Genomic DNA, 16,395 nt, shown 5'->3' with positions numbered 1-16,395 from the left:
TCAACCACCAATTCTTTTTGAGGTCAATATTGGCGAAAAGGTCAACATCGGCCAAATTTCTCATATTATCAATTTTCATTCGATTGATGTGGGATTTGAAGGGGAGTTGCATATTTGGTCAATGAATTCAACCACCAATTATTTTTGAGGTCAAATTTGTTTTATGGACTCTGCAAGTATCGTGCTTTGCACGATGTCGTCTTCTTGTTTGTTTGTCCGCACAGAACATGTGGCTATTAATTTCGTCCTGTTCAAATGATGATAAATGATAATGAAAGTGATGGGAATGTTGATGATTATGATAATAATGGTAACGATTAAGGTGCGTGAGTACATCTATTAATTATGTACTATGGAAATGTGTTTTCGTCTATTAATTACGTACTAATTACATATTGCAACACAATCATTACGTTTGAACTACATTGATTTATTAATTACATAACACACCAGTACACAAAAATATACTACACAAACCAAGCCCTGGCAAGGCTCTGCAATCTCTGTCTCTGATTGCTCTTCCCAGTTAGCCCATACCTCGTGGTGTGGGTGACAGGGTTTTGCAATGCTTTTCTGTTTGTCTGTCTGTCCCACATCCTTTTCAGCATTTGAGCTTTTGTCATCAAATTTTCAACAAACTTTCATTATGAGAATACAGAGAAGATGAATTAATGATTGGGTCAAAATGTCAGAGCAATGTCATAGGAACTATAAATAGCCCTTATTGGCCTGGCCGTGCTGCTCTGCACTGCACAAGATAGCCATGTTTTATTTAACCACTAACGTGTTTATTTATTTACCATTTAAGCCTCGGTGTGTCTGCACAACATTCTTACCATTTGAGATTGTGTCATCAGATTTTCAACAAACCTTTATTATGAGAATATGCAGAATACTAATTAATAAATTATATATATATATATATATATATATATATATATATATATATATATATATATATATATACAATCCCTGTGTCGTAAGAGGCGACCAGGGTTGCGTCAGGAAGGGCATCCGGCGTAAAACATGTGCCAAATCACTATGCAGATCATACGGATGATCCGCTGTGGCGACCCCTAATGGGAGCAGCCGAAAGAAGAAGATATATGTATATATATGTATATATATATATATATATATATATATATATATATATATATATATATATATATATATATATATATATATATACACACACACACACACACACACACACACACACACACACACACACACACACACACACACACACACACACACACACACACACACACACATATAGGTGCTCCTCCCTATACACACTCTTGATATGCAATGAGTAAACATTTTTCACTTCACAGTACAAATGTGTATTTTCGCTGATGCACATTTGTTTTCCACTACTGTGTCTAAAGGGCTAGCGTATGTGCTGCGACTGTGAAACGAAGGAAAGGCGTATGTGCTCTCGAAGATGATGGAAGGTCATTATTCCATTGTAAAGCGAAGGGTGTGAATAGAATATAGTGATACCCCGGTTTATGGCACCCATTTTTATGTCGTTTAGAAACTACGTCATCACGTTATTAATACCACTTCTCGATACTCGTCGTCTCAACTCAGACTTACGCTGTTTTAAAAGCCATACCTTTTATTTTCAAGCATTTTCAGAACTTACAAGACTGATAAAGATGCCAGAATACATCACTAAAGTACCAAATCTGGCTACTAGAATTAAAAAAAAAATTTTTTGAAGTGGTTCTTCATCAATGAGAGATTGGGCTAAAACGATATATAGCACGATATCTCAAAAAGTTATGGACACATTCGACAAAACTTGATTGACACGTTGGGTGTGTGACGAGGACAAATTGATTACATTTTGGTGAAGATCCGAATCCGGAGACGATAATTTTTTAATTTCTAAAGTTATTCTTCACCCTTGAGAGATGGGGCTGAAAACGATGTATCGCATGATATTTCAAAAAAAATTATTGAGCCTTGCATGTTCTACTGGATGAGGCATTGCATGGCAGACGTATGCGCTCTACCGAGTGCCCTTATGGTTTTTATTTAAATATACACACATTTATGATCCTGTGTTATTAGCCCCCATTGGACTTGGTCCAAAACGGAGGCTTATGGATTTGGTCTCGATTTTCATGTCCGTGTGTGCATGCGTGCATCTGCAACCATATCTCGGACATGTTTGGACCGATTTTATTCATATTTGACAAAAAGACAACATATGATGTTATACATAGGCACATCATTTTCTTTCACGATGTGATCAAAGATGACCGACTGATGGCCATTTTAGTTGTAAAAAAAACACAATGTTGAACATGTCATCAACCATTTCTCAGGCATGCATTTACCAATCTTGGTTATGCGATGCTTTGTAGTTTTTTTGTTTGTAATGTAGTTTAAAACATCATTCATTCTCTGTAAACTTCACTGACAGCGATAATCCAGTTCTGCAAGAAATGCTGTCCACTTTATCAATCTCCAGGACCATTTAGCTTCCTCACACACGAATAACTCTGAGCCTATTGCCAGTCCTGTAATATAGTATCTCTTCTTGGACAATGCTTCGGATAATGGAGCATTAAGACTTGCATGCATGGTTTTCCATTTTATTTCTGGGTTTTAACATCTGCAATTCTTTTTTTTTTTGTAATTTAGACTTTTTTCAACTCAGGAATGTTAGTGTGGTCTACTTCCATTCTTAGTTTGGTCTCTCTTGTGTATTATTGGAACCATTCATTTGGTACTGTGCTTGGATGCTTGACATAGTCGAGCCATCCTCGCAGGACGTGGAATCGCTCACCAACGGCCAAAGAATGTATCAACCAACCATCAGCGACTTGAGAATACTTTAAATGCCACAGACTACTTGCAGTATTTTATCTTTATCACACTTGCCAGTAGATGTGTTAAATACATACAGTATTGGGTTTTCACATATTCAAAAAATCTTGTAAGCCCTTAAAATCTTAATGGCAAGAATTTTCCCCAGTCATACTCCAAGCCAATTCCTTTTGTAATGATGTAAAAATGTTCATGAGAGTAAAATAAATAAAGAAAAATAACGTGCACGTGATGTTTGTTTTTATTATTTTTTAAAGGTTTTCTAAAAATTCCGTGGTTTTGACGTTGCACGTTTAACTGCGTGCTGTACTCAACAGGAGATGCTGAAGCATGCAGACAAAGGCATTAACGGTTACAGTATCATTGAGGATGCCAACATGACGATGTACAGGGTAGCCTGGTATACAAATGATATGAGGAGGAAACAAGAATATGCTATCCGTGCACAGGTGTGTCCCCTGCAGCCAAGCGAGATTATCATCTTTACTCGCTTTGCAACTCATCGGTCTCTGACCTACCATTAATGAAATGATCTCGGCTGGTTCTTCTTGATGACTTATTGGTGATCTGCTTTCCTGTTTGTGTCATTTTATTGTACTTCAAATCCCAAATTACAAACAGCCTATTTTGACTTTGGTTGATTTATCCTTGATGTGGTTTGAATGATTTCACTTTCCACCCTATTCTGCCCTGTTTCACTCTTTAGGAGATGCAACAGCTTATGGTGAACTGCAAAACACACAATCTGAGCGAGTTTGGTGAGCTTGTGTTGGAAGGGACCTTCCGAATGCATCGCTCCAAAAAGGAACGCACGCTCTTTCTCTTCAACAAAGCTCTTTTGATCACCAAGAAACGGGATGATGGAGCTTTCATCTATAAAACCCATCTGGAGGTAACTGCTACAGTACGACTTGGCTAATCCATCCATCTCTCCATTGGGACCATACTCTGTGCAGAGCGTTGGTGCTGCTCAAGCAGTCTCCTTGGCTATTGGGCACAATCCTGGACGGATTGCCACTCCGACACAGTATACCAGCAAGCTGGCACTCATTTTGCCGACCTCGGAAGGATGACGGGTCGAGTTAACCCCACCTGGTATTAATTCAACAGCTGAGCGGGATTTGAACTCGGGACCCGAGGATCACAATCCCGCCACCCAAACCATTAAGCCAACACCAGGCATACTTGGCTAATGGTCCCATCTCATGTCCCTTGTTTGGTTGTTTTTACATGATCTAAGGCTCATAATGGAGCTGCAACACACAAACATGGACATACAGACGAACATACACAGGACTGTTAGATGAGACAAACACAGCCACTGGGCTGGGGGGGGGGAGGGGGAAGTGCCGTGCCAGTGACATTATAACGATGCAGCATTTCTCACCGCACTCAGCAGGTCATTTCCAAAGGGGGAATTTCCTCCTTCCCAGGGATGCCAACCGATGAGGATTATCCATGCTTTTAACCTTTTTGAACGCTGAACGTCAAGCAAGGAAGCAGCACGTACCATTTTTAAAGTCTTTGACATGACTCGGCCTGGGTTTGAAACGCCAACCTCCCAGACTTGGAGCGGATGCTCTTATCCTCTGTTCATTGCACAGCCCGCGAGCCGCTGGCGGCCCCTGGTGGCCGAACTTGCGGCCCCTGACGTGCAGCAAATAATACACAAATGTGGGAAAAAAACCATCATAATCCACCATAAATGCTATCAAGTTGACCCAATGGTTTCAAAGGAGTGTTCCAACGTGAAGTATAAAAGTAACATAACTACATCAGTAGATGGCAGTATACAAACAATTATGCTATGATCCCAGTTAACCACACTGAAGAAGAGTCTGTGTGGGTGGGCCTTAATAGCAGCCATGACAGAGTCCTCAGGCGGTGTGGCGGCTCTCACACTGATGTCTTATCGGTAAAAGTGACCCCCTCTAAAACAATAGTGAGGATCACTGCTTGTCTAAACATTACACCACTAAGATTGTTTTTTTTCTTCCTTCTTTTCAGGGACATGAGTTGGAACTACCTGAACATTATAATAAGTCTTTCTGTATCACCTCGCCATGCTTAAATATGTGGCTTTTACATCTACAAACACTCAGTCCCAACCGGAGTAGCCAGGGGGCGGATATTGGAATCATTATTGTTGTTGTTCTTACTTTCGTTGTTGGAAGTGGCCTTGGAAAATGCCACAGTAGGGTGGAACGACCTTCAGGCTGTAATGTACAAACCTTAAGATGGCGTTTTTTTTGTCCAAGGTGGAAAAAAATAACAATAAAACTTAAGAATTCCTGCAGATTCTTTGCATTCGAGTCAAAAACAATACAAGGCTAAGCGACTGTGTAAATAGCCCTAGGGCCTCTTACTCGTGATACAGTTAAAGCCTCTGAAGTGTTGCTCGTAATGCCCTCCCCCACCACCACGAGGAGTGATGCAACACGGTACATATTTACGGAGATCATTTGCAGCAGCCACACCTTTGGAACCCCCCCCCCATACCCCTCTCCCCATCCCCCGCTCTACTCCCTGGGACGATGGGGTGACCAAGTAGCTGCAATCTCTTTTATGGCTTTTCGTCCCTCTGGCAAGTTTGGTTGAGATTGGCTAAGTAACGATCAAGTGCATCGGCCACAGACGTATACACATACGGGCAGACACCAAATCGCGTATTTTAGTATGATGTGCATCATTCGGTTGGTTGGTTTGGCTGCTGTGCACCATTGATTTTGGAAATGGTATTTGATGATCTTTCAGGGATATGTACTGAAGTGTACATAGAGAATTGCAAAGCTAATTGGAATCCACCTGAAATAGATTGAGGTGATTGAAACATCACGTTCTCGTGATTTGTAATCACGTGATTGGTAATCGATTTGAATTGTTTTCACTTTTACAGTAGAAATAATAAGTTAGGTTGGGATTTTTCTCTTTTTGTACATTGGTAGGTTGTTAGGTTGGGATGTGGGGTATGTTAGGGATACGTTAGGTTGGGATGTGGGGTATGTTAGGGATACGTTAGGTTGGGATGTGGGGTATGTTAGGGATACGTTAGGTTGGGATGTGGGATTATCCTTACAATAGTTGAGGGCACGTGGTCTTAAAAGACCACTTTGAACCTGATTTTGAAGTTTTCAACAGCCAGAGTTTTGTGCGAATAATCACATGCTTCTTGTCATCTCTCTGTTGCCAGTGCCAAAATCTAATGCTACAAGAAGCCAAGGTTCCCAGTTTTACAGTGTGGAACTGCAAGAATGCCAAAACAAAGTTTTCCTTCCAGGTATGTGGAGTGGTTTGTGGTAGTAATTTGTTTGTATCAGATCTCCTGCTGCCTGCTGAACTTTCATGGACTCCATAAGTTTTCCACTCACTCACCTCAGTTTGGATATTCTGATGAAGTTGATGTTAAAGGACAGCTTGACGAGGTAGCGGTGAGAAGTCAATGAGGAAAACTTGGGGGTAACGCATGATTTGCTCATTCTGTTCTGACCGACGATGCCAGGTTTTGCTGGGACGATTAGAGGTTCTCATGGAATGCTTAGAGGTTCTGATGTGGCGATACCAGGTTCCAACGGAGAGATGCCAGGTTCTGATGCGGTGATGCCAGGTTCTGATGTGGTGATGCCAGGTACTGATGCGGTGATAACAGGTTCCGTTGGAGAGATGCCAGGTTCCGATGCGGTGATACCAGGTTCTGATGGAGAGATGCCAGGTTCCGATGTGGCGATGCCAGGTTCAGATGTGGTGATGCCAGGTTCCGATGGTGAGATGCCAGGTTCTGTTGGGACGATTAGAGGTTCTCAACGAATGATTAGAGGTTCTGATGTGATGATGCCAGGTCCTGATGGACGTTACCTGTTCCAATGGATGATCCTGTTTCTACGAATCATGTTTCTATTCCCTCGAGTACTTTCCTCATTTTCTGCAATCACATAACTATTATTGCCAGATTTTCATTTTCCTTGCACAAAACTGTGTTGTCCCCTATTGCGCTTTCCTGTCCTTTTTTCAGGTTGTCCCACATGCATGCCCTCAATGTTTGGGCGATTGGTAAGGGACTGAGTTTGGGGACACGTGGAATCGGAGGAAATTTGTGTAAATGTGAAGCTTGGCTTCATGTATGGTAGAAAAGCGTCTCTGACATGCATTAACCAACTTATTGAGTTTTTATTTTTGCTCGTTGTGGATTAATGAGAGGTGTGTGTCTGACTAATAACCAAATGGTGAGTCATACTTATTGTGCTTGTTCAAAAGATGAAGTACCTGTTTCAGCATTTTGTGGAACTTCGCTTTCTCTCCCCACAGGTGAAGTTCAATGAGGAGAAGAAACGTTGGATCCATCACATGAAGAAATTAATGTTGGAAAGCCACCCCCATGTTTTGCCCGCACGAGTAAGACTGCGCCGCCGTGTCCTCTATTCATGCTACATGGTTCATCTTTGCATTTAATTGACTTTGTTGTGTAGGTTGTTGGGGTTTTTTGTTGTTATTTTGGAATTTTAACACTCTAACTGTCTTTATTGTCCTGAAGGCAATGAATGTCATTTTGGATATGGATCAAATCGCAGACTGTGAGTATTTTTTGCCATCACCATTGTTCATCACTTTAATTTCTTTGAAATTGACATAGAGTTCAGTTGTGCTGTTCGTTTTGTCCTCGATTTTGCTCTTGCATTACTGCGGTAGGTTTTGCAGGTGTTTCTTTAAAAAAAAAAAAATTCCTGTTTGATCCTGTACATTTATTTGTGTGACGTGTACAGGGAGGGGGTTGTTGCTTGTTGCACTACCAGTGATTGTCAGTCGTAATGGCTTGTCATGGATACTTTTCAGATCCTGTGAGCCAAATCTACCAAACACCGAGCAGGAAGGTTTCGTTGAAGGAACGACGGAAAGAGAAGCAGTGTGCGTGTTAGCTTGCATCCTTGTACACAAATTTTTTGTTTTATTTTTCTTGCATCGAGGAGTAGCTTGTACACGTATCGAATGCAAGTCCTGGATATTATGACATGAGTTTACCTTTTAAAAAAAATTTCTGTGTATATATTTGAGGCTCATGGAAAAGCTAGAACAAAATGGAAAGGGGGAAACACCAACAGCAGAGTAGAAGTGAGAGTGACATCAAGGGCGGAGGAGCTCCTTGTGAGCCAACGGCCATCCATTTTTAGTGCCCAACTGTGTCTGTGGACGTCTTCCTGCAGTTGGGTTACTTTTTTTTTAGGATGTTGGTGGTAGGATTTGCACTCTGGCCATCATAAAACACTTCATTCCGCAAAACCAACAAATGTTAAATCTGAAAACCCACTCTGTGTGAGTACCGACTGTGCTAATGCCCTCTGCAGAGCAGCTCACCAGATCACAGGATTGGGGCAAAGCCTTCGGGACCCCTGTTCCTTCATGAGAGGAGGAAAACCACGGGAGAAACCTTCAGGGTCAGATTGCGGGAGAGTGTGTCGGGTTGGTGCTGAGGTGTCGTCCACCAGACGGCAGTCTCCTTGGATTAACCTGAGGCAGTCCATTTGGGTGGGTGCCTGGAATGTCCTATCTCTAATAGAGGATGATCACTTGTCTCTGTTATCATCTGAGCTCAAGTGTTTGAACATCGGTATTGCAGCATTATCTGAGGTTCGGAGACTGGATAGTGGCTTGATCATGGCAGGAGGTTGCACCTGATATTGTTCTGGTCACTCTTATGGTTAGCATGCCCAAGGAGTTGTTGTAGCTGTGTCCCATAAGCTGACCCCAATGATCATTGAGGTAACACCTGTCAATGAGCATATTATGAGACGAAGGATTCGTCATACCTTGGTTGTCATTTCCCTGGTCTCCGTATATGCTCCGACTGAGGCGAGTGATCTCGCATTCCATGCCGCACTCGAGTCTGTGGTGGATCAGTGCCCCAGGCGAGATACTTTTCTGGTCTTGGAGGATTTCAATGAATCGACCGGAACTGAGGGATGGTTATGAGACATGTGTTGGTCCCCATGGGTCTGGAACTGTGAACCAGAAATGCACTAAGTTCCTTGACTTTGCAAGAAGTCATGGATGTAGGGTGGCTGATTCATGGTTTCTGCACCCACAGGTTCATCGCTGGACTTGGAATTTCAATGCTGGTGGTGTGGCAAAAGGAGATTGTCCATGTACTCATTGATGGTTGCTGGAGGATGATCCAAAATTGCAGGATCTACCAGAGTGCTCAGTTCCTCAATACCAACCACAGGCTTGCGGTAGCAACACTGAAGTTGCAGCTTAAATCCAGGAGAATGGTACCATCCCAGCCGAGGATGGATGTTGGCAAGCTCAAGGATGAGAGGGTAGCTGAGGAGTTTGTGAACAGGCTGAGTTGGGATTTGGGGGGTCTGGGTGCTTTGGGGAATCCTGATGAGTTGTGGAGCGCCTTCAAGACCACCGTCCTTGATGTTGTCGGTAGATGTTTTGGAACTCACTGGAGGGCGAAGAATAATTTTGTATCTCGAGGGACACTGGATACCATTGACCAGAGTCGCAGGGCCAGGCTGAATGGCAGAGCTGAGCTGTTAAGGGAGTTGAGGCATAAAACTGTTCATGCGCTAAGGGTGGACAAAGAGGCCGATTTGCGAGGAATCTGTGAAGGGGTAGAGCATCACCTGTGGTCGAGTGATTCTCATCCTGCTTACAGGGGAATTCGTGCATTGCGTTCTTTCAAGTCCGTCCCTCGGTGTGCTGCAGTTAGAGCAGAGGGTGCCAGGTTCCGATGGCATGGCTCTTGACAGAGGAGTCCGAAGTGAAGGCCGCTGGGCCGGTTACTTTGAGCGGCTGTACAAACCTAATCCACCAGCTGTCGAGTTGGATGTCAGGGGTGTTACGATCCCTATTGCTGACCCTCCAATCAATTGTGATCCACTTTTGTTTGTGGAAACACAGGCTGTGGTGAACGGGATGAAATGGGTTGAAGCTCCTGGGATCTGTTTCATCCATGCTGAACTTTTCAAGGCTGGTGGAAATGCTGCACTCGTGTCGTTGCATGCAGTTCTGTGCTCTGCCTGGAACACAGGCATCATCCCAACTGACTGGAAGAGGGGCCTTGTTGTTCCTCTCTATAAAGGGAAGTGTGATCGCCACAAGTGCAACAACTACCGAGGGGTAACGCTGCTCTCAGTGCCGGGCAAGGTCTTTGCTCGGATAATTCTTGATAGGGTTCGCCACCATCTTCTTGAGCACCAGTGACCAGAGCAGTCAGGCTTTACACAAGAGGTCAACGATTGACCGTATCCTTGCTCTTCCCATCCTCACCGAACGCAGACGAGAGTTTCGGCAGGGGCTGCTTGCAGCCTATGTTGATCTCTGCAAAGCATTTGATTGAGTGAATCGGGAAGCCTTTTGGAGGATTCTCGGTCTTCGTGGGCTGCCACCAAAACTGATCAATCTGATGTCTGAACTATACTCTGGGACTGAGAGTGCTGTGAGATGTGGTGATACCATCTCTGATTTATTTCCAATTGTTACTGGAATATGTCAGGGGTGTGTACTGGCCTCCACACTTTTCAGCACTTGCATGGACTGGATTTTGGGGAGGTTGTCTGAGAGATCAAGCTGCGGTGCATCGTTTGGGAATGTCAAGATCTCTGACCTTGATTTCGCAGATGATGCGGTCATCTTTGCGGAGACTTTGGATATCCTTTTGGGGGCCCTCGAGCTGCCGAATGAGAAGTCTGAGCTGCTGGGATTACGGGTTTTCTGGATCAAAACTAAGAGCCAGGCTTTGAATGACATCTTGGATGCTGCTGTCATGTCTGTACCTGTTTGTGGTGAGGATGTTGAGGTCACGGAGCGATTCACTTACCTTGGTAGTGATATTCCTGTCTCTGCTGGCTGTGAGCCAGAGGTCAACAGACATCTGGGTTGTGCCTGGAGAGTCATGGATTCACGAGATCATTGGGTGTGGTGCTGCCGGTACCTCTGCAGGAGGACGGAAGTCTGAGTCTTCAGGTCCTTGGTGCTTCCAGTCTTACTCTATGGATATGAGACTTGGACTCTGACCAAGGATCTGAGATGGAGACTTAATTCCTTTGGTACCAGGTCTCTTCAGAGAATCCTTGGCTATCGCTGGTCAGACTTTGTGTCCAAAGAGCGGTTGCTCAGAGAGACTGAAATGAGATTTTTACCGACATAGTCCGTGAGCGTCAGCTGTGGCTGTATGGACATGTGGCTCGTTTTCTGACGCTGATCCTGCTCACCAGATTCTCTCAGCAAGGGAGCCTCATGAGTGGAGGAGGCCAATGGGCCGACCATGTGCCTTGTGGTTGCAGAAGGTTCATCAACACCTCAAGTAGATGGGGATGGGCCAGGCATCTGCCTGGGGGATAGCCAGACAGAGGCCCCTGGAGTACCAGCAGAAAGTGGACGCAGCGACGCGCTGCTCTGGCACATGATCCCATACCTGACCTGACCTGGAGCAGGACACATGGGGGTAAACAAGTGGCACACAAGCTGAATGAAACACAGCAAGGAGAGGAAGTGGAAAGTGGGGATGAAACAGAAAAGGAACAAACCAACCAACAATTAATAAACGAAAAGAGTTGAGTGAGAGGGTGGAAATCACAATAACCTAAAAAAAATAAAGGGAGTGCTTGCAAATGAGGTTATTTGGGGTCAGGAGATCATGAGTCTGGAAAGGGGGGGTGGCCCTTGGTTGTGGTGAACAACTGTATTTTAGTCCTGAGTAGACTATATGAACCCTGTAGAAATGTGTGAAGTAAGAACCAAGAGAGGACAGGGTGCAAGACTAAAAAGGATGCAGTGGAATACAGAGAAGCCACCTACTTGTCTGTGATGCAAAAGTAACATGCCTACACACACCATGATAATCGCCAGAGAGATGGTGATTCGTAGAAACATATGATCAGAATAACCGAATGCGGTAGAAGAGAACTAGGAGATATTAGTAGGACAATTTGTCATGACCCAAGTCCAGATGGGAGGACATGCCACCACGAGAAATCTGGGTCGGAATGTTCACCGATTGGGTGAGGCCCATTGGTTCACAGAAGTCTTTTGCTGCAATGCCATGGCTAGTTGAAGAGGTACCAACTCCCAGTCAACCATTGAAATCACCACATGAGGAAGAGAGAGTCAGGATGGACGGTTACAAGATGCTCCATGTTTACATAGAGAGATACATAAATGGAGGAGTCCTTGTTCGGAGGACTGTGCAGCACACAAACAAACAGGAGGTGCTTGTGGAGGGGAAAATGCAGCTGAAGGTACTTCTGGGGGGTTTGGATGGGGAAGGGTGGTGCACGGATGGTGGGAAATGGAGTTCTTGATATAAGCTGCAACTCTGCCACCGGAATGGAGATCAGGCCTATCAAACCTCTCACCCTCACAGTCACTCTCACGTTCACTCTCACTCACATCGTGAACATGGATGAGAACAGCCGAATTACTGTGTTTGTTGGAGAAACACTATTTTTGATTGCTGATCACTTTACTGCTACAAACGAATAATGTTATTTGCTTTACTCTTGCTATAATTGTTCCGCATCGTTATTTTTTTTATTTGATTTGCAGGGAAGAGGGAATGCTGTAAGTTGTAAAATTTGGTTCTATTTTATCCAAACTCATCTTTATCCCTCACCCCATCCCCTCACCCACCCATTTTCATCCCACAGTGGAACCACCATCACACATCAGCCAGGTTGGTGCCTTTATTCAATTATGTTGAGGGTTTTTTTTTTCCAGCAATCTCTGCTGCATGTTGAGGTAGTATGTCGATGTAGTGACGCTTCATGAATGTATTGACACAACTGTTTGATCGTGAACCATGATTCGTGCAACGCTTGTGTCGAGGTATTGTGATATTTGCCTCATGCATGCAAAGCAAAAAAGTGGAGTTAGACAATTAGTTCACTTTGTCTGTCTGTCTGTCTGCAGTCGTCAGTCCATGATTGAGGAACAACTTGATTTCAATTTAAATTTATATTTTGAACACTGTGGATAGAACACCAATCAGAGCGTGAATTGAAACATACACCTCCAGTCGAGGAGTACTTTGGCTCTGGAATTGGCAAAATGTAGGGCATCTCATCCCGATCACGCGTACATAGAGAGGAGTAAGGTAAATTTTTTTTTACTCTGCCTGCCTGGCAGTCAAACAACATTGAAAATCATTCCAAACAGGAAACTTACTGCTTTTAGGGATGTCTTAAAGGACTTTGAAACCTTCATTTTATTTCAATTTAATTATACAGTTGAACACTTTATAACACGAATTGCCTTCTTGGCACTTTCAAAAACCTGTTTCGCAGTACTTGGACAAAATATGTATTCCATCTCATGTCCTGAGGACAGAGTAACTGTGAGATTCAGCGATCATGCCATCTCGTTCTCCGAGTAATCATTAGATTCAGCATTCGGACAAATATGGTGGCACCTAGCGGTTTGGTTCGTGCAAAACCCAAAGCAAAAGTTTAAAAGACCCTTCCCATACTCCTATTTCTAAAGACTGCACGGCGTAAGGTATTCTATGAACTCCAGTTTGTGAATTTATTAACACTTTAGTGTGACAATGAAATGCTACATGTGCCATGCCTATGTCCGGGTGTAGTGATAATGTTTCATGAATGTAACGACACACTGGTGTGATAATGAAACATGACGTGTGCCATGCTTCAATCATAACCTTTTGCCTCCTCTGACTATTTATGGTGTTTTGATTACTAAATTTTTATCTGGCTCTCCACTCTTTCCATTGCTTTCGCTCGCTGGGGTGTGGCGGTGTCAAGGTGGTAACATTATTACCTCCGCCACCGAAGGTGAAGGAGGTTATATTTTCACCCCTTTCTGTCTGTCTCAAAAAGTTGTGGACAGATCCGGATTAAATTTTGTGGACAGGTTCGGTCGGTGCGTGATAAGGACGAATTGATTAGATTTTAATGAAGATCCAGATCTGGATCCGACTACTAGAATTTTTTAACTGATTCTTCACCATTGAGAGATCGTGCCAAAAAATGATATATAGCACAATATCTCAAAAAAATTCTGGACGGTTTCAGATGAAACTTGGTGGACACGTTGGGTGTGTGTGACAAGGAAGAAATGATTCAATTTTGGTGAAGATCCGAATCCGGATCTGGATACGAGAATTATTAATTTTTTTAGTGATTCTTCACCATTGAGAGATCGGGCCAACAACGATATAGCAGTGTATAGCACGATATTTCAAAAACGTATTGGGCCCGATATGTTCTCATGGATCAGGCATTGTGTGGCGGAGGTACGTGCTCTACCGAGTTCCCTTCTCGTTTAATGACGCTACATCAATTTGTTTTTGGAGACCAACATCGAGGCACGTGCAAGTTGGAAGCAAAAGGTATAAAATTTGGATGCAAACTATTTATTCCTGTCTGATAAATTGTAGTTGGTTGGCCTCATCGTGAACTCAGACCAACACATTGGATAGATGTTGCAAAATAAAAAAAAGTTCCCCCAAAGGCTGAAAACCATTTGTGTAAACTATATTGCTTTCTCCTGCAGGGTATGATTGTAGAACTTTAGTAACACCCCAATTTGTGTGGTTCACTGTAATTCCTTCGGTTCAGCCTATCCACCAGGCTTCCTTCATAAAGATGGAGCCAGAATGGTTGTGGTCATCTCTATTGTGTTTCTATGTAATGGAAGGCCATCGTAAATGAGTCATCGATGATGGCTACAAGTAGTTGCTGAAAAATTGTGTTAAGCGTGCCAACTGTTTTTTTGATTTGCATTTTATGTACCTTTTGTATATGATGAGTGAGAAAAGAAAAACCGAAGATGTTGCTGTTTTCATGCCTCGTTGATTGATATCCTTCCTTGTGTTTTTCTTCTATGCAGGACACTGGAATTGCAAACGGTAGCTTGAATAACAGAGTGGACCCCATCGTCCTGAGAGAAGATGACTTCAAGAATAGGCGCGAATGTGTTCCAAGGCCCGAAACACCAAGCCAGTATTCAGAAATGTCTGACTACGAGACATCTTCATGTGTGGAAACGTCTGCGGATGAACTTGAAGGAGAGGGTGAAGCGGATTTGATCAGTCTAAATGTGTCGGGGAGATCAGAGTCTTTCCGTATCGCAATGAACAACAAACCTCACCAAACAAAAACATCAGGCGACATTTTAACCAAGGCAAGCATGAAATTGGATGAACATCATTACGACTCCGTTGAAGAGAGTGGAGAGATGAGTGAAGACAGCACTATCTGTAACACACCACCACCTTCACTGGAGCTGGTGGGTGAGCGTAGCGTAGATGGTGACACGTTCGGTTGTTTATCAGAAGATGACACACCGACCCCGAGCCATCATAACAGTTCCGATAGTGAGGAAGTGCATTTGGAAGAAAACTACAAGCCTCACAGGAGAAATTTATCAAACCCTACATTCCATCTGAAGCCTACCAGTGAGGTTTGGTTACATCTTCGAGATGACAGTTTGCCGTCGTCGTCAAACAACAAATTGCAACACGTTGAGGAGACCATGCCACCCAAATGTAACAGCAATTTCCCCATTCATCTACAAAGGCAAAGTCAACTAACATCGTCTCTGTCGAGGACGAACCGTAATCTCATTGAAAAGATCAAGAGATTTCATTCTCCTGTAGCTCAAGAGCCAAATGTGTTGACAAATCAAGCGTTATGTCTGAAAAGGTCATTCAGTGAGAAGAATGGAAATGGTGTTGTAAATGTCTCTCACATGAACCCTCATGTTTTGGAAAATAAACAGAAATTGTCATTTGATTTCATCAAAGAAGCGATTCCGCAAAGGCTGGAGATCCCAATTCTTCCAGCGCATATATCAGAATTATCTCAGCTTAACCAACAGCAGAATTCTGAGCTCGCTGGCACGTCCACACTTCAGTGGGAAAAACCGAAAGCCACTGGTATATTTCATGCCAACTTTGCCGACGTCGAACCAGCGAAAGAAGACTGTAAAGAGAAGCAGATGTGTGTTGAGAATGAGTTTTCTAAAAGCCGTGCCACTTCAGAGCAAAGTTGCCCAATAGACACTAAAGTTGTCCGTCGTCCCAACCGTCTCTCAAGTCATCTCGAGAATGAAGTATTTGACGACATGGATCGTTTACAAAAGAGCCCATCGGAGAGCGTTCCACATGTCATAATGGCTTCGCAAGGTGAGGAAAGGCCTCGAATTTGGGAGCCTGGCAGGCTGCCAGCACAAAGTACCGGGAGCACAGACGAAGACGGCAAAAGGATGAGCAAGGTGTTTCAAATGGCTCGGAAGTACAGCATGCGCATCAAGTCTTCACAGGAGAAAGGAAACGTGAGGACTTCGGTTTTGAAACGGCAACATCTTCAAAGATCCAGACCGAACACCGTGCTCTGCACAGGTAAGTCTCAATTGAAATAGTTATTCTGTAATCCATTTCCAGGAGGTTCGCACGGACAAGTTTAACGAACACATTCTCATACCAATGATTTAATTCGGTCACAAACTGATGGAGGGTATTGATCTGGTATAGTGGTGGAATTCCTTGTTGGGGTTTCGAATATAGGTGGTTTATTTGAACTTGCACTCATC

General features: G+C 43.5%; 1 protein-coding gene across 2 annotated transcripts in view; it reads left to right on the top strand.

Moving 5' to 3' along the window:
• Positions 1–16,395, top strand: part of LOC147019775 (uncharacterized) — a 57,380-nt gene that overhangs the window by 25,252 nt on the left and 15,733 nt on the right. For both annotated transcript variants that reach the window (XM_085894478.1, XM_085894479.1), the window contains 8 exons: positions 3,165–3,296; positions 3,554–3,739; positions 6,038–6,124; positions 7,150–7,236; positions 7,376–7,415; positions 7,675–7,746; positions 12,492–12,517; positions 14,692–16,204. In XM_085894478.1, coding sequence (XP_085750604.1) covers positions 3,165–3,296; positions 3,554–3,739; positions 6,038–6,124; positions 7,150–7,236; positions 7,376–7,415; positions 7,675–7,746; positions 12,492–12,517; positions 14,692–16,204 — 2,143 coding nt within the window. The remainder of the gene's footprint in view (positions 1–3,164; positions 3,297–3,553; positions 3,740–6,037; positions 6,125–7,149; positions 7,237–7,375; positions 7,416–7,674; positions 7,747–12,491; positions 12,518–14,691; positions 16,205–16,395) is intronic.

Source organism: Eptatretus burgeri, chromosome 9 (genome assembly GCF_056783735.1).
Source record: "Eptatretus burgeri isolate ZD-2024b chromosome 9, Ebu_testis_v1, whole genome shotgun sequence".
NCBI lineage: Eukaryota > Metazoa > Chordata > Myxini > Myxiniformes > Myxinidae > Eptatretus > Eptatretus burgeri.
This window is presented reverse-complemented; position numbering and strand designations above follow the sequence as displayed.